General features: G+C 44.2%; 1 protein-coding gene across 1 annotated transcript in view; it reads left to right on the top strand.

Moving 5' to 3' along the window:
• The window catches only part of TTLL3 (tubulin tyrosine ligase like 3), a 50,018-nt gene that overhangs the window by 8,762 nt on the left and 22,019 nt on the right, over positions 1-19,237 (top strand). The window contains exons 2-6 of the mRNA XM_073591979.1: positions 1,583-1,698; positions 7,226-7,301; positions 8,600-8,707; positions 14,424-14,515; positions 15,734-15,911. Coding sequence (XP_073448080.1) covers positions 1,687-1,698; positions 7,226-7,301; positions 8,600-8,707; positions 14,424-14,515; positions 15,734-15,911 — 466 coding nt within the window. The 5' untranslated portion in view covers positions 1,583-1,686. The remainder of the gene's footprint in view (positions 1-1,582; positions 1,699-7,225; positions 7,302-8,599; positions 8,708-14,423; positions 14,516-15,733; positions 15,912-19,237) is intronic.

Raw genomic sequence — 19,237 nt, 5'->3', positions numbered from 1 at the left:
CCATACGAAAATTCTTGTACGTAACATGTTGAATAGTTTTCTATGTATTCTTTCGTTTCTGAGCAAGCGTAGTCTTGCTCTTACAATTTTTTTCGGACAAAAACCATACTAATGAAACGAAAATCGGACTTTGACTTCACGTACAACAAAAATGTTATAGTCTGCACATCCAGCTTTTGTCGGACGAAAAAACAGAATCAGCTGTCGAAAAGCACCATTGCAAAGATCCGAAAATCGGCAGATCGTTCGTCGGATGAAATTTTACTTCCGATTTTTTCGTATCGTGTGTACGAGCCTTAAGACTGGGGTGCCATTAACCACTTGAGATCCGCTCTATAGCCGAATGACGACTACAGCGCGGACCTCCTATGCCGGGACGACGTCCATTGACGTCGTCCCGTGCATGAGCGGCCTGCGCCGCTCGACCCCTTAACACATGATCAGCTGTCAGCCAATGACAGCTGATCATGTTATGTCAACAGAGCCGGTAATCGGCTATTTTTTCTCCTTGCGCGTGAGAGGGACATCAATCCCGATCTCGGCAAGCTGCTGCATATCCTCAGTGCCCCCTGCCAGTGCCACTTAGCAATAGGAAGCAGTGCCGCCTACCAGTGCCCACCAGCGCCACCCATCAGTGCCCACAGTGCCACCCATCAGTGCACACAATCAGTGCCTCAACAACAGTGCTGTACATCAGTGCCACCTATCAGTGCCCATCAGTGTCACCTACCAGTGCCCGTAAGTGCCCATCAGTACCGCCCATCAGTGCTGCCCATCAGTACCGCCCATCAGTGCCACCTATCAGTGGTATCTATCAGTGCCCATCAGTTCCACCCATCCGTGCCACCCATCAGTGGCCATCAGTGCCACCTTATTTGAGCCCATCAGTACTGCCTTATCTGTCCCCATCAGTGCCGCCTTAATTGTGCCTATCCGTGCCCATCAGTGCAGCCTATCAGTGCCCACCAGTGCCGCCTCATCAGCGCATATCAATGAAGGAGAAAAATTACCTGTTTGCAACATTTTATAACAAACTATGAAACATGATTTTTTTTTTCAAAATTTTCCATCTTTTTTTGTTTGTTTAGCAAAAAATAAAAATCCCAGCTGTGATTAAATACCACCAAAAGAAAGCTCTATTTGTGGGAAAAAAATGATAAAAATTTAATTTGGGTACAGTGTTGTATGACCGCGCAATTGTCATTCAAAGTGCGTCAGCAATGAAAGCTAAAAATTGGTCTGGACAGGAGGGAGGTTTAAGTGCCCAGTAAGCAAGTGGTTAAAGTTGATGTGCGTGTATAGGCAGGCGTCACAATACTTTTGTTAATCTAGTGTATGTTTTTATTACAGGGAATGCAGCTTGCTGGCTTTTATTTTTAGTTTATCTTCTGTGGTTTTGAACCCTGCCTTCTGATAGGGAGGTCTAAAAAAAAAAAAGCAGAAGCAGTGTGAAAAACCTGCTGAACCTGGCTGTGATATAATGCAAAAAGCTCAGATTATAGCAAGCCAGGTGGATTGCTCCTTTTAGTAATTGCAATGTGTTTCCTGGAGTTGCTGGGTTATCTTTGTCCTCATTACACAGATGGTTGCTGTATCAATCGTCCTCCCGCAGCGAGCAAGAATGATGGACCTGTCAGTCTGAAGAAACCGCACAATCGACAATAGCTGGAGCTGCCAACCCTCACTATGGTAACCCAGGTGAATGCTCCTTTATGTTCATGTTTGATGTGGGAACAATGGCGCTCCGCTCTGCAGTCATTATTGAGCCTTAAGGCATCCCTCCAGCTACAAGCCCAGCATGCCCTACAAGCTGCCATGCTACATTGTTGTACAGGTTGCTATGTGAGTAAATCACGGGGGTCCCTGTTGCTGTCTTGGAATGATTTTTACTTTTAGGCGGGGTTCATACCTGAGCGTAGCTCTCATTTTTTTTGGTGCGTTTTGGCGTTTTTCTGCTCTTCATGCATAGGGCAATCTATTCACTTAAATGGGCTGTCCTACTCTTCACAAATGCCCCAAAAAAGCGCCAAAACCTCAAAAAGCAGTTTTTAGCACATTTGCCAGGCAACAAAGCACACAGAAAATGCATGTTTGCCGGAAACGCCAAGTGTGAATAAAGCCTTAAAGTGAACCAGTACTTTGCCCATACTAGTCTTTTATCATATACCTGGTAGAGGTAGAACTGATGACCCCCTGACCTGTTTGTCCCCACAAAGTGATGACAGTGTTAGACTGGACATGGAGTGGCACGGGTGCATGGAGTGGCACGGGTGCCTGTAGAAAGTTCTGGCCAACGGAAGAGTTGGATCTTGCAGTGAGGCAGAAGCTGAAGAGCAGGAAACCCTTGCCAGATGTCCTCACAGAACTTAAGAGAGCAAGCAACAGGAATGTGGTTAGGCGAGCAGGGTACAGAAACAGTCGGGCACTGAATGGACAGATTCAGGAGACAAAGAGCAAAAATGGGGGCCAGGTCAAGGTCAGTTTCAAATGAGAAGGAAAAAGACAGAAGAGTAAACAGGATGCAGAATCAAGTAACAAGCCAGGGGTCAGGAACTGGCAGGGCCATCTTTAATGTTGATTGGACCCTGGGCAAACATTTTTTGCCCCCCCACACGCAATTTCACTCTCACATTATACAGGACCCCCTCCCCCATACTACCCCCATCATTACACAGGACCCCCTCCCCCATGCTACCCCCATCATTACACAGGACCTCCTCCCCATATTACCCCCATCATTACACAGGACCACCTCCCCCATAAACCCCTCATTCTTACACAGGATCCCCACCCTCATACTACCCCCATCATTACACAGGACCCCCCTCCCCCAAACTATTCCCATCATTACACAGGACCCCCCTCCCCCAAACTATTCCAATCATTACACAGGACCTCCTCCCCCATAGTACCCCCTTCATTACACAGGACTCCTCCCCCATAAACCCCCTATTCTTACACAGATCCCCACCCTCATACTACCCCCATCATTACACAGGACCCCCCCACCCATACTACCCCCATCATTACACAGGATCCCCTCCCCCATACTACCCCCATCATTACACAGGACCCCCTCCCCCATACTACCCCCATCATTACACAGGACCCCCTCCCCGATACTACCCCCATCATTACACAGGACCCCCCTCCCCCATACTACCCCCATCATTACACAGGACCCCCTCCCCCATAGTACCGCCATCATTACACAGGACCCCCTCCCCCATAAACCCCATATTCTTACACAGGATCCCCACCCTCATACTACCCCCATCATTACACAGGACCCCTCCACCCATACTACCCCCATCATTACACAGGACCCCTCACCCATACTACCCTCATCATTACACAGGACCCCCCCCCCCTCCATCATTACATAGAACTCTTCCCCAATAATACCCCCCAACATTACACAGGATCCCCTCCCCATACTACCTCCATGATTACACAAGACCCCCTCCCCCATACTACCCAAATCATTACACAGGACCCCCCTCCATCATTACATAGGATCCTTCCCCAATAATACCCCCCAACATTACACAGGATCCCCTCCCCATACTACCCCCATGATTACACAGGTCCCCCCTCCCCCATACTACCCCCATCATTACACAGGACCCCTCCCCCATACTACCCCCATCATTACACAGGACCCCCTCCCCCATAGTACCCCCATCATTACACAGGACCCCCTCCATCATTACATAGGATCCTTCCCCAATAATACCCCCAACATTACACAGGATTCCCTCCCCATACTACCCCCATGATTACACAGGACCCCCTCCCCCATACTACTCCCATCATTACACAGGACCCCCTCCTCTCCCTCAACAGACCCCTGAATCCCCCCCCCCCCCCAATCACCTTGATAGTGTCCAGAGGATATCAGGCGAACACCAGGGACATCCTGTCAAACCCTCCGGTGAAGTTCTTCAGTAGGCCAATGGTCTACTTCTTGTCAGACATGGTGAGAAAGAGGGGTCAGTGTGACTGTATCTGGGGCTGTCAGGCCCTCTCCCCGGACAAGGTTTACCTTACAAAGCTGGCCAATCACCAAACAGACAGGTTGCAGACATAACACCCAACCAATTACCAGCACCCACAACATTCAATTCCGTCCTCATTTCCTGAGTGATAGCCAAATCCACTTATCAACTATTCGTGGACAGCACAGGCTCAAGGGGAAGCTCAGCTGCTTTGGGCCCCACAACAATGTCTGGGCCCGGTACAGCTTCCCCTTTTGCCCCATGTTAAAGACAGCCCTGTGTGCAGGAGGATTTGAGATCAGGCAATGTCACAAGATAAACTGGGTAAAACACAGAAGCAAGCAAGGTCTGGTCATAGATCACAGGAGCTGATGACCACTCAGCAATGATCCTGAGCTCTGCGGTGCTTTAAATAGGCCACTGGCCAACAAAGTCTTTTCAAATGGGCACAACATTAACACACTTTTCCTGACATCTTTACTGGAGGTGTCATGTTAATTCACCATCTTCATGCTTGCCTACCGTCACAATCCACAACCAGACCACCCAAGCACTACCTGGTCCAAGTACCTCAGTATGACAGAACACCTGTCACTCATCATGCCCCCCACAATACAAGGCTGGTGTGTCAGGCAGGCCACAAATGATTCCTGTGGTTGCAGGAAAGAATATCGCTCTATTCAGCCTGCCCATACATGGATCGAAATATGGCCAGTCCCTGCTGAACCAGCCGAATATCAAACCATGTATGGCCAGCTTTAGACAATTGTGGGCTTTTAACCTTGTGGCAACAGTTTGGTGAAGGCCTTTTTTTTGTTCCAGCATAACTGTGCCCCGTGCACAAAGCTAGCTCCATAAAACATAGTTTGGTGTGGAGGAGCTTGTGTGGCCTGCACAGATCCCTGACATCAACCTTACTGAACATATTTTAGTTGGATTGAAATGCTGATGGCAAGCCAGGTCTTCTCATCCAACATCAGTACCTCACAAATGCTTTTTTGGCTGAATGGGCTAAAATCTGATTTTTTTTTGTCTGAATGGCAGTGACACTCAAAAATTTTGTGGAAAGCTTTCTCAGAGTAGTAGGGGCTATTAGCTTCAAGGGTAGGGGGCAACTCCTTAATAATGCCCATCATTTTGGAATGGTATGTCCAACAAGCTCATATAGGTGTGGTGGTCAGATGTCCACAAACCTTTAATGATATAGTGTATGGGCAGCTCAGTAGCTTAGTAGTTAGTAATTCTGCCTCCCAGCAGTAAGGTCCTTGATTTAAGTCTTGGTATGTAATAGGCTAATTGGCTCCTGTCTAAAAAAATATCCTAGCATGATGTTCTACAGAGTGCACCCAAGATGTCTGCCTCACCATCTTCATCCAAAAGCAGGTAGAAAAGTGCTATAAATATATATTATTATTATTATTATACAGGATTTATATTGCGCCAACAGTTTGCGCAGCACTTTACGACATGAGGACAGTACAGTTACAATACAATTCAATACAAGAGGAATCAGAGGGCCCTGCTCGTTAGAGCTTACAATCTAGGAGGGAATATATATATATTAATTCATGTAAAAATACAGTGCATCCGGAAAGTATTCACAGCGCTTCACTTTTTCCACATTTTGTCATGTTACAGCCTTATTCCAAAATGAATTAAATTCAATATTTTCCTCAAAATTCTACAAGCAATACCCCATAATGACAAAGTGAAAGAAGTTTGTTTGAAATCTTTGCAAATTTCTTAAAAAGAAAAAATCCCATGTACAGAAATATTCACAGCCTTTGCCATGACACTTAAAATTGAGCTCAGGTGAATCCTGTTTCCACTGATCATCCTTGAGATGTTTCTACAACTTGATTGGAGTCCATCTGTGGTAAATTCAGTTGATTGGACATGATTTGGAATGACACACACCTGTCTATATAAGGTCCCACAGTTAACAGTGCATGTCAGAGCACAAACCAAGCCATGAAGTCCAAGGAATTATCTGTAGATCTCCGAGATAGGATTTGGGGAAGGGTACAGAAAAAGTCCCAATGAGCACAGTGGTCTCCATCGTCTGTGAATGGAAGAAGATTGGAACCACCAGGACTCTTCCTAGAACGGGCCACCTAGCCAAACTGATCGATCGGGGGAGAAGGGCCTTAGTCAGGGAGGTGACCAAGAACCCGATGGTCATTCTGACAGAGCTCCAGCGTTTCCATGTGGAGAGAAGAGAACCTTCCAGAAGAACAACCATCTCTGCAGCACTCCACCAATCAGGCCTGTATGGTAGAGTGGCCAGACGGAAGCCACTCCTCAGTAAAAGGCACATGACAGTCCATCTGGAGTTTGCCAAAAGGAACCTGAAGGACTCTCAGACCATGAGAAATAAAATTCTCTGGTCTGATGAAGCAAAAATGTAACTCTTTGGCCTGAATGGCAAGCATCATGTCTGGAGGAAACCAGGCACCGGTCAGTCATTACCTTGCTAATCCCTACAGTGAAGCATGGTGGTGGCAGCATCATGCTGTGGGGATGTTTTTCAGCGGCAGGAACTGGGAGACTAGTCAGGATCAAGGGAAATATGAATGCAGCAATGTACAGAGACATCATTGATGAAAACCTGCTCCAGAGCTCTCTGGACCTTAGATTGGGGCGAAGGTTCATCTTCCAACAGGACAACGACCCTAAGCACGCAGCCAAGATAACTAAGGAGTGGCTAGGGGACAACTCTGTGAATTTCCTTGAGTGGCCCAGCCAGAGCCCAGACTTGAAGCCGATTGAACATCTCTGGAGAGATCTGAAAATGGCTGTGCACCAACGCTCCCCATCCAACCTGATGGAGCTTGAGAGGTCCTGCAAAGAAGAATGGGAGAAACTACCCAAAAATAGGTGTGTTGAGCTTGTAGTATAATACTCAAAAAGACTTGAGGCTGTAATTGGTGCCAAAGATGCTTCAACAAAGTATTGAGCAAAGGCTGTGAATACTTACTGTATGTACATGTGATTTGTTTTCGTTTTTTATTTTTAATAAATTTGCTAAGATTTCAAAAAACTTCTTTCACATTGTCATTATGGGGTATTGTTTGTAGAATTTTGAGGAAAATAACTAATTGAATTCATTTTGGAATAAGGCTGTAACATAACAAAATGTGAAAAAAGTGAAGTGCTGTGAATACACAGATGCACTGTAGATTTTCTACAACTTGCCTTTAACACATTGTTTCCGGTGTAACCCACAGTTTGTCTCTCAATGTCCTGCTGACACACAGGAGCTGGATGGAGGACAGGGGGCGACTGGAAGTGTAGATGAGTCAGGTATGAAAAGTCATAACATTGTGTCTTACCTTTAGATATGTTGTACAGGAGGCTTCACTAACAAGGTACAGAAATCCTAGGAAACTTTATCTTATTAAGTCTTTTATAGTCTCAAATATTAGTAGTCTCTGTCTATCCAAAGCCGTGCCTCTCTGTATAGTGCAGTCCTAATCCTAGTCCAGCCATTCTCAAACAAGATTCTGTGGAACCCTAGGGTTCTTCTGGGGGTTGCTAGGGGTCCCTTGAACTGTGGCTGGTTGACCTTTCATTTGATGGTGCCTGAGTTGTTCCAGGACCAATAACACTTGGCAGAGCCAGCAACATGACACCAATGATCTTTTTTTTAGCATTATTCCTATTGTTCTTTCAAATTGTCTTTTTTAACATCATTCTAACTGACCACCAATGTAAGGGACCATTGACTCCTGATTAATTAGCTTTATTACCAAAAAAAAAAAATGGTTCCTTTGAGATCTGAAAATTAGTTCTAGTCTGTGATCGAGTCTCCATGTTGGAGCATGTATGCCAATGTATGCATTAGGGGCAGGTATACCTGGAGGTAGCTCATTCCTCCCTAAAGGTGCAGGGACAGCAAAGCACAGCTGAAGGAGTCCAACGGTCCCTGTTTCAATTTCACCAAGCTACATAAAAATGACAACCACCCCAGCATATAACATGCTTTTAAAGTAAGGTGCACATAAAAAGCCTTTGCATAGCAAAGGCTTTTTATGTGCACCTTACTTTAAAAAGCTAGTTATAAATTCGGGTGGTTGCCATTTTTGTTTAGCTTGGTTCTCTCTCCAGTACTCTGTCCAATACTGCAGCCATCCATAGGTACACCTCAAAAGTAAAAAAAAAGTAACTTTTATTTAGATTTAAATTTTACCTCCTTGGAACATTTCTTAGCCAGTTGGACAAAGGGTAGTCGAAAACCAGATGAGGTTGGGTGAGTGCAGTTGTGGGTCGCAGTGCCATCAGAGACAAGCAGGTGTCCCACCGGATTTCCTTCTCAAGACACCTGTCCTATCTATAGCCAGTCCTGCATCACGTTATCTACAGATGCTATTTGTTAACTGGTATGGTCATGTTATTGGCTCTATACAAGTTTTGCAGGCAGTAGGATGGTTCATCATATCTGAATATAGGTTCCACCCACTCTAGAAGTTGTAGAGATGACTTTCTGAATGTCACTGCTGGTTATATGACTATTTGGCCATAATATTTTGGCCTTGTAAATAAAAAAAAAACATTGAATAGGCAGCCAGGGCACATTAAAAAAAATATGATATATTTTCCAGGCACCTCTTTGAAGCTTCAAAATCATCATGAAGGCCATCGAGCTACATCTCCTACTGGGAACCTCAAAAAGAAGCCTCGATCTGCTGTGGAAAAGCACAAGCAGGATGGTAGGAAAACAAAGACTCGCCATTGATGGCTTTGTGGATGGGAGGGCCTAATGCATAATAAGTTAAGGAGGAAAAATAATTCATATTAACAACCAGTCAGACTCAATGGGTATGAATGATGAACAGTCTGTGCTTCTTAAAGCTAGTGATCACATTCCCTATTTAATTCCCTAACCAGTAGTGAAAAATTAAGTATAAATTGAAGGTAATGCTTGGATGGTCCACCCAGTTCTCAGTACTTCCTTATTGAGAGTGGCACCGCTATTCCAACCAATCCTCTGTCTTCTGCCTTACCACTCTCTCTGCTCATGCTCCAGTATTCCCTGGGGTCTGCTCATGCTCCAGTATTCCCTGGGGTGGAAGCCATCCACTCCCACATTTCTCCCCAGTTAACCACCACAGGTTACATCCTTCATCGGCTTGCAGGGCAGGTTGATTGACAGTGGCTTCTCCAGGGAGCTATCAGATATAATAAATCATATGTGTGCATCCCCAGGCAAAGGAAGAGAGCCTACTGCAGTGATGTCACACACTGCAACTAGCTCTGCCCAATCAGACACATTGGGGGGGTTGTCACGTGACTACAAAATAAGAGCCTAAAAAAGTAGTAGCTATATATATATATATATATATATATATATATATATATATATATATATATAGTGTGTGCTGCTAAATACACCATATAAGTGCCCAGATAACACAATAGTGAGATAAAGTGTCCAATAATCATATGTACCCTGGAAGACATAATTTGTGACAAAACACGTAGGGGGGAGCCATGTTATAGCGTCATCACATATACCGTAAGTGAACCAGAAGCGCAGAGCTTTGTACACAACTTGGTATTTTATGCAGCACTGTTTACATTTCTTTGTTTGTAAGTGCAATTTTATTCATTTTTAATAAATATCCTGCAGTTTTCACACTATGTAGAGCCTTTGGTTCTCTTTTTATTGGTATATCCCTGCATGCATTTATTAATGACATGCAGGCGAGCCCTGTGTTGGTCTTCTCTGGAAAGTCTTGCAGAGGGAGACACTTGGAGGCTGGGACTGTGGACCTGTATGTATTCTTTAAAAGAGAAGTATGGGTTTAGGGGTTATTGTAGATTCATACTTACCTAGGTGGATGCAGCATCAGTCTGATGCTGCATCTGTCCCCTGGCGCCTCTGCACTGAGAACCGAGCGATCGAACATCGCAGATGGCTCGGTTCTCACAGCTCCCCGAGCAGAGAGCTGTTGACTGTCAATCAGCAGCTCTCTGCTCTGCTCCTCCTCGCTCACTGGAGCACTGAGCTGTGGAGGGGCGGAGAGCGGCCGTCTCAGGCTCTCAGCGGCTCGCTGAGAGGCTGAGATGTGTGTCGGACCAGGCACCTGGCGGATCCAGACTCCCAGAGTCTGGATGACGCGGTCCCTGGACTGATCTTAGTGACGTCACAGAAGTACAAAACAAATTCGTTTTCCACTCCTGTGACCCATAGGAGAATCCCAGCCGAATGAGCTCAGGCTGGACTTCGCCTTCAAGCGTGTTATGACTCTTCGGCCTCGTTCACACAAGACGTTTTGCCAACTCTCCTAGAAACCCTTCCTCCTGGCAGCAGCGTTTTGGCAGAAAAAAACGCCCGACGCTTGTAAAAATGTCTTAAGCTTTTACAAGCTTTTAGCCACGTTTACAGGCATCAAGGTTGTTAATTAACCACTTCAGCCCCGGAAGAATTGGCTGCTCAATGACCGGGCCATGTTTTGTGATACGGCACTGCATCGCTTTAATTGACAATTACGTGGTCGTGCGACGCTTCACCCAAACACAATTGACGTCCTTTTTTTCCCCACAAATAGAGCTTTCTTTTTGGTGGTATCTCTGCGGTTTTTATTATTTGCGCTATAAACAAAAAAAGAGCGACAATTTTGAAAAAAAACACAATATTTTGTACTTTTTGCTGTAATAAATAGCCCCAATTTTTTTAAAAAAGCTAAAATTTTCCTCTGTTTAGGTCGATATGTATTCTTCTACATATTTTTGGTAAAAAAAATTGCAAAAAGCATATATTGATTGGTTTGCGCAAAAGTTATAGCGTCTACAAAATAGGGGATAGATTTATGGCATTTTTATTATTTTTTTTATTTACTAGTAATGGTGGCGATCTGTGATTTTTATTAGGACTGCGACATTATGGCGGACATATCGGACACTTTTGACACATTTTTGGGACATTGGCATTTATACAGCGATCAGTGCTATAAAAATGATTACTGTGTAAATGTCACTGGCAGGGAAGGGGTTAACACTAGGGGGCGATCAAGGGGTTATATGTGTTCCCTATGTGTGTGTTCTAACTGTGGGGGATGGGACTGACTATAGGAGATGAGAGATTGTGGTTCCCAGCTCGTAGGAACTCACGATCTCTCTCTCCTCTCCTCACAGAACTGGCATGTGTGTGTACACACACATGTCCCTGTTCTGCCTCTCATGCCCGCGATCGCTCGTGACCGGTCACGAGCATCGGCACCCCCGCTGTGCAGCGGGCGCATGCGCGCGCCTGCTATCCTGATTAAAGGGACTGACGTAAAGCTACGACGGTTCGCAGGATTGTGCCAACCTGCCGCAGTATAATGATGGGGGCTGGTCGGAAAGTGGTTGAATAATTGCCCAGAATAATAATACTGGCCATTATAATGAATTAACGCTCAAGCGCTAAACGCACCTTTTCTGCCAAAAGTCTGCTCCTGGACACACTGGCAGCGTTTTTTTTTTTTTCTGCCTCTAAAAGTTCCTGCCACTAAATGTTGCTAAAAGCCTTTGTGTGCATGGATACATAGGCTAACATGCAGAGGAGTTTAGAGGAAGGAGTAAAAAACGCCGGACGCCCTTAGAAGCAGCTGCAAAAACATCCAGTGCGCATGATATAGATAAAGAGTCATATCCATCTGGTAAGCAGGATTGAATCTCATTCTTGGTGGTGGCTTCACGAAGTTGAATTGACATTTAGATTGAATTCTTCCTTGTTTGCAATTTCTTTCACATATTGATTATTGGACACTTCATTTCACTATTGTTTTATTTGGGTATTTATATAGTGTATTTAGCACAGCACATTATTTGTATATATTAGATTGCTGTGAAAAATATCTCACAGCGTGCTTGCTGCTTCTATTATATTGATTGTATTCCATAAGCGCGGTTACTAGTTTAGTTATGAGGATATATATTCATATACATGTGCGGTTTGTTTCGTTCCGAATTAATATTCGGACAAATGTTTCATTATTTGGAGATTCCGATATATCCAAATCCCCGAATTACATTATAAACAAATTTTACCAAATGCTCCGATAACCAAACGAAATTAGTCTGAATTTCGGAAATTCTAACTTAAATTTGAATCAAATTTTACATCGAATTCCATTCGAATTTGAACTGTAAACATATTTCTGAAATCAAAGACTGTGTGTGTTATTAGAGTACCATTTTAAAATAATGCTGTTTTTGTTAAGCCAAAAGGTGATTTAAAGAGTCACTGTAATCAGTTGATGAAGATTTTTCTTGTGTTTGTTCACTTTGCTGTATTCAAATTGAAAAAAATATAACATTTTGGTTTCAATCGATTCGAAATGTATCAATGTGAATGTTTCGAAACGAAAAAAAAAGGGTAAATGTGAAAAATTCCGACTACGAATTCCAAATACGAATTGAACAAATCAACCGAATTTAACAAAGTTAAAAATAAAAAACAGGATTAACGAACCTGAACAAAACGAAACAAAACAATTTTTTCGTCATGCACATGTCTATATCTTAATATAAATGATAATATAATATTTTACACATAGGGGACTATTTCTAAAAAAAAATGTTGGACGAATGTGACAAGCATTTGCCCATCCTTGACTAATACTGTATTTTGCTTAATACATTGCTTTTCTATGATCATCGGCTCCATCTAGTGGCCATAATGAGGTGTTTTTTTTCTGACTTAAAGCGGAGTTCCACCCAAATTTTGAACAATATCTGTATGTATTCTCTTCCTTGCCTAGATGCTGACACGCCGTTTAAAAAAATTTAAATCGCCGTAATTACCTTTTATTTTTCTATTCTTCTTTGCACTTCCTGGTTCTCCTCCCGTGGGAGTAGGCGTGTTTCTAGCCTCTCCCAGACTCCTGGGAGCTAGTCTCAGGCTTCCCAGGATGCCACTGAGCATGTGTGGGAACGAGCAGTGAATGCTGGGAGCACAGCATTCACCACATCCAGGAAATAAATGCTTGTGGGCTTCAAATGCCCACAATGAAGATGGAAACCGCCTGCAGTGAATAATATAAGTTATTCTTTCCGACGAAATCTGACACAGGCGGACATATTACACATAATATGTGAGTATGTACTGCTGAGAAGAAAAGTTTGTGAATGAACTAAAAAAAACCAAAACGATAGATAGGTGGACCCCCGCTTTAAAGCGTAACTCCACTTTGTTGAGAAAAAAACATTCCCCTCTGGGTGATCTATGTACATTGCAAGGATTATAACAACCTTTGTTGCAGATTCCTACCTTTTGCTATTCTGAAGTAATCCATGTGTGTTTGTCTGTACTGAGTGGGTCTAATGGGAGTGGTTTCATAATTAACTGTCAGGTGTGCAGCTGCATTGCACTATTGAGGAAATCTGCTGGACCTGCATCCCTTTAGAGGAGTTCCTTTTGAAAGTATCTCTCCAAAAAATGACATTTTTGTTGCAGGGGATGCCTGAAATCTGACTTTTATCTTAGGCAGACTTCTGGGAAAATTGGTGAGCCAATCACACAAGCAGGAAATTATGTTTCTGGGGAGTGGTCAGTACACATTCTGTGTACAGAACACCTCTATGTAGCCATGTTGCAATGTATTCTCAGAAAATTACAGTTGCTGCAGATAGATAGCCTCACTGTGCCCCATCAAATGCAGCCTCACTGTGCCCCATCAAATGCAGCCTCACTTACCTTACAGGCAGCTCCGCTCGGGCTGTGTGTTCCACGGAGCTGCCAACGTCACTTCCAGTTTTCCTTTGGAGCAGGGAAACTGAAAATAACTTCTTACCTTGAACAACAAAGCTCCCACCCGTAGTAATACTACGGGTGGAAGCTGCTCGGCGCTTTGGATTGCGCCGCAAAGCAGGTCAAAATCCTGCAAATGAAGCACCTCATCTGCAATCTCATGATTGCATTGAGGTGGCGCTTCCCATAGTGCACTGTGTTCGGCGCCCGAACACAGTGCACTTAAAGAACATTTTTTTCTATTTTATTTTTTTTATTTTTTGTGACTGCTTGGTGGGAGGGCGGAATCTGTGTGCCCCCTATTGACTGGCTGCCACTGGGCACCACCATCTCTACAATATACACTGTGCCAAGGGCAGCCTCCCCTTCTGCCCACCCCTTGTCCCGACCCTGAGAGGGGGAGATGTTTGTAGTCCAAATCAGGAGAGTAGCCTAGGGAGACAACACCTCCTCCATAGATACAGTACAGTGAGTGAGCGTTGTCACCCGAGGACAGGAAGTGTGTGACTGGCAAGATCGCTGGGTGAAGAATAGAAAACGAATGCAGCCACCACCAAGGTCTGCTATGCTGCAATGGATAAAAAAAATGTATTCTTGGGTTTAGATACCATATTATCATGCAGACAAGGTAGGTGTGACCGCCCATATTAACATCTTAATCTAATCTTTATGTACACATGCTATGGCAGCCGAAGGGCGGATGAGAAAAACAATGAATACTACCATGATCAACCCAGAGAGACTGAAGCTAGCCAAGCTCCTAGTGGAGAAAGCAATTAAGGTCAGTAAAACTAGTTCAGCATATAAGTGTAGCAACATAATTATTAACCCCTTGTTCTAATTATTTCATTATCAAAAAAGGGTTTATTATGTATGAGACCTGAGACAGGGGGCCAAGCTGAAAGCCCAAATGAACTCTCATTTTTTAACAGCTAAAAAAGAAAAGGCTATGGGGTGTATTTATTAAAAAAAAATTGCAGACCTATTAGTCCTGGGAGCATGTAAAGTACATTCCTGTTTGAATTGGGGCAAAAAATGATTGTGATGGGGCTACTTTTTCTCCAGGTTAAGTGTTATTCTTCATACAGAATAGAGTGACTAAGGCATATACTGCATTATGGCCACTAGATGGAGTTGAGTGTTTATTTCCTATCATCATCATCAACCCCATCTAGTGGCCAGAATGCAGTATTTTCCCGACTCACACTTTTTTGTATGAAGCATAACATTCGGCTTAAAGAGAAAAAAGCCTAATATTTCTTTTTGCCTCAATTCACAAGGATCGATGTAGTTTCTCAGTACAAATAATTTTTTTTTTTATATAAATACATCCCTTTAGAGTTTGTCTTCTTTTGATAGAAACCCCAGCCTAAATAGAACAGCCTGTCTCCTGCCAGCATGCTGTAGAGAAGTGGCGCTTGCTCTCTGTGTACTAACAATAATATTAATAGTCTGGTTCTAGCAATAACAAAGCAGTTTTTGTTTTTCTCAGTTTCACCTGTAACATCGTTTTTGTTACCTTTTGATCCTGCCAGTATATGACCTCTCACAAAGATCACATACTCCCCCTGACAATGCCTTCACCTGTTTTTCTTTCTTCAGAAAGGTCAGGGCCATCTTTGTTCAGGTATCAACTAGGGTCAGCATTTAGTTCTTGGACTGAGATGCCGGCTCAGGATCATGTAAATCCTGGCTGTGTTCATGAATGTCTGACACAGATCAGCCCCTGCTAAAGGCAATAACCTTGTGGCTTGCTACAAGGTTACAATGTTGCAGTCTGATCCCTGGGGGAGAGGAGACTGAGAAAATGCTTTCTTCTGCCTGCAGCAGACTGATGACATCATCTCAGCCTTGGCAATGTCACTGACTGGATTTCAAGGATGGATTTTTGATGGAAGGTTGAGCTTTTCTGAAAAAGGATACTGCATATGTGGATATGTCTGAATTTTATTCATAAAGACTTATTAATGCGGTTTTTCTCCCCACCTCCATCACCCAGCAAAAAAAGATATTCAGCATCCACGGTCCATACCCCGTCATACGCAGCTGTCTGCGCAGCCGCGGATGGGTGGAGAAGAAACTGCCCAAGGTGGCCAAAGCAGCTCGGAAAAAAGAGAAGTCTGCAGATGAGGAGACAGAGGAGGAGGACGGCGATGGGAGCGGCCATGATGATGACGGTATTAAAAATGGCAGAACATGGGCTCTATATAGACATGAATGGGACGTTTCCATGCCAGGATTGTGTGCTTTTCTGTTCCTTGCTGCAAATGTAACTAAAACTATTTCTTGGTAATATAATGAAAAGGCAAAAAATATATCCCACAAAAGTACGCTATTATCAAAAGCGGACTCACTACAATAATAACTTCTTTATGATTCCAAGTGAAAAAACATCCAACCGCTACAAAGAGCAGCTCAGTCCTTGTCTATAGTAGTAAGCAGCTTCCCCCAGGCCATGCACCCAACACGTTTCGTCCTACCCACAGGAGCTCCATGATTAAGCCCTGTGGGCAGGGTAAAACACATTGGGGGCGTGGCCTGGATGGAGTCTTGTTGAAGCCATTTACTACTAAAGACATGGGCTGAGCTGTGGTGTGTGGCAGTTGGACGTTTTTTGACTTGGAGTTCTATAAAGGCAGGACAAGCCCTCTCTTCTGCATTCACCCACACAGTCGGAGTCACTGGACTATTGGATGCATGTCTGAAGCAGCACCCTACATTTTGCATGGTCACAACTTCTTTATGATGCTTAACCAGTCCTTATATAGTGGGTTAGGGGCATTACTAGGTCTACAAACGATCTGGGGCTAGAGCCCATAGCAGCGGTCCCCAAACTTTTTGGCACTGGGGAGCGGCTGCGTGGAAGAAAATTGTGCCTTGGCCCGGGTGGGGGGCGCGTAGTTGGTAAGTGGTTTTTCGTGGGCAATTTGTCGGGGCAATGGCTGGTGTTGGCGCTTTAATCATCCTGGCACCATGGTTGATATGGTGTCAGGGTGATTGAAGCACATTATTTCTGTTGTTACATTGTAATATATAATGAAGTGGTTCAACTCACCATAATGCAGAATCAGTGGGAGCCCTGAGCGTGTCACTTGCCACGTCGCCTGTCACCAGATACAGGTTGTCACTTGCTAGGTCACTTGTGACGTCGCCTGCCACCATTTGCGGATTGTCACTTGCCACATCGCCTGCCACCAGATATGGATTGTCACTTGCCACGTTGCCTGCCACCACATGTGGATGATCGCTTGCCACGTCACTTGCCATGCCAACCAGTGCCACCAAATGTGCATTATCGCTGCATTGGTGGCAGCACTGGTCCATTTAGCACAAAGGCAGGTGCAGTGGTCGGTTCTCAGTGAGGGCAGGAGAGCGATGATGTGGGGCGGGCAGTGAGAGATGATGTCATCTCGCTGCTCCCTGCAGCACCTCCGACATTGAAGAGGCCCGGCTGTGAGGGCAGAAGAGCAGTGATGCAGAGCGGGCTGAGAGAGATGATGTCATCTCCGCTCACCCGCCACCTCGCTTCTCTCATCGCCTGCCCGGCTCTCTCATGCAGCCCGCCGCACCCGTGACCTGGCTGCAGAGAGGCCACAGACCTATAGTGGGCGGCGGCCCGGTGGTTAGGGACCCCTGCGGTAAGAGACTCTGGGGCTATAGCCCCAGAAGCCCCCCCAGCAACACCACTGCAGTGGGTATAGAAAATAATTCCCCCCGTTGCTTTGCAGTCTGACATGAAAGCAGACACAGTTTTTGTTTTATCCAGCCTTATTTACTAGTGCAAATTATAACAGCCAAGTGAAAGATATAACACCAACATGTCAGAAAAAATAATAATAAAATAAAAAACAGAATCACTGAATTAAACGATCACCCCCCCCCCCCCCCCCCATGTCAGTCTTTTGTTGAACCCCTTTTTGCTTTAATTACAGCCTTTAGTCTGTTGGGATATGTCTCTACTAACTTTGCACATCTAGACTTTGCAATATTTGCCCACTCTTCTTTGCAAAATTGCACAAGTTCAGTTAAATTTGATGGTGACCGTTTGTGGACTGCAGTCTTCAATTCATTCCACAGATTTTCAATGGGGGTTACGTCTGGTCTCTGACTAGGCCATGCAAGGACATTCATCTTTTTCTCCTACAACCACCGTGTGCTCATTGTTGCTGTGTGCTTTGGGTCCTTGTCATGTTGGAAGGTAAACCTTCTTCCCATTCACAACTTTCTGGTAGAGGGCAGCAGATTTTCCTAAAAAATGTGACAGTATTTTGCCCCATCCATTTTTCCTTCTATCCTGACAAGTGCTCCAGTCCCTGCTACAGAGAAACCCCCCCGATAACAGGATATTACCACCTCCATGCTTTTCTGTAGGAATGGTGGTATTTGGATGGTGAGCTGTATTGGATTTCCCCCAGACATATCATATGGTGTTGAGGCCAAATAATTAAATTTTAGTCTCATCTGACCAGAACACCTTTTTCTATGTGGCCTCAGAATCTTCAAGGTGCTTTTGGCAAAGCTCAGTGGTGACTGCATGTGGCTTTTCTTGAGGAGTGTTTGTGATCTTGTTGTCAATCAACAAGGTATCAAATACCTTCCACTTCTTAATACTAGATGTCACTGTGCATTGATAAAGCCTTGGAATTTTTTTTGTACCCATCTCCTGACTTGTGCCTGTCCATATCTTTATCCCATTAGTGACAGCGCCTTGCCACCCATAGTTGATTGTTTGCTTCAGTTGCACTACCAGGGACTGAAATGCTCCAGGAAAGCTCTTTTCATGCTGAGCTAATCAAAATGACAACAGCTGATCACACTTGAAAGTTAAATGGCATTGAGAAGGTGATTGGCTACACCTGATTGAGTTGACAAGTCATTTTTTAGGAGGGGGTGATCCTTTTTTCAACTTCTGTTTTTGATTTTTTTGTTGGTGTTATAGCTCTCACTTGGATGTTATAAGTATAAGTATGAGTAAATACAGCTGGATAAAACACAAAACTGTGTCTGTCTTCATTTAGGCTGCAAAGCAACAACATGTGATGGGTTTAAAGTAGGGGTGATTCTTTTCTATAACCACTGTATGTGGTGGCTGCATTAGTTTTCTTTGTGTAATAGCGTTTATCCCCTCATTTTCCCATGTTGATCCTACGAATAACACACTTCCTGCCCCTTCATGGCTACACTCACTGCTCCAATGCATCTATGCAGGGAGCCCCAGGCTGGACTTTAGGTCTGCGCTTGTGCATCTCCACTACATGGGATCGGTAGTTTACAGAACATCTGTAAACATTTGCCATCTGTTCAGCTCACAGGAAGTGACAGGGACACTGCATTTCTGGCAGGATCAACAGGTATTTTGTGTACTTGCTGAAAATTTTCTTAGCCTTAAAAAATAATAAAAAAGATAATACATTTTTGTTTCTGGGGTTATTAACTCTTTAAGTTAGCAATAGTCGGACACCAGTAATAAAGTCGGGCATGTTTACAGGAATAATCTGGTGTT

This window comes from Aquarana catesbeiana, linkage group LG07, assembly GCF_042186555.1.
Source record: "Aquarana catesbeiana isolate 2022-GZ linkage group LG07, ASM4218655v1, whole genome shotgun sequence".
NCBI lineage: Eukaryota > Metazoa > Chordata > Amphibia > Anura > Ranidae > Aquarana > Aquarana catesbeiana.
Note: the sequence above shows the minus strand (reverse complement) of the source record. Positions and strands in the feature narration are given on the sequence as shown.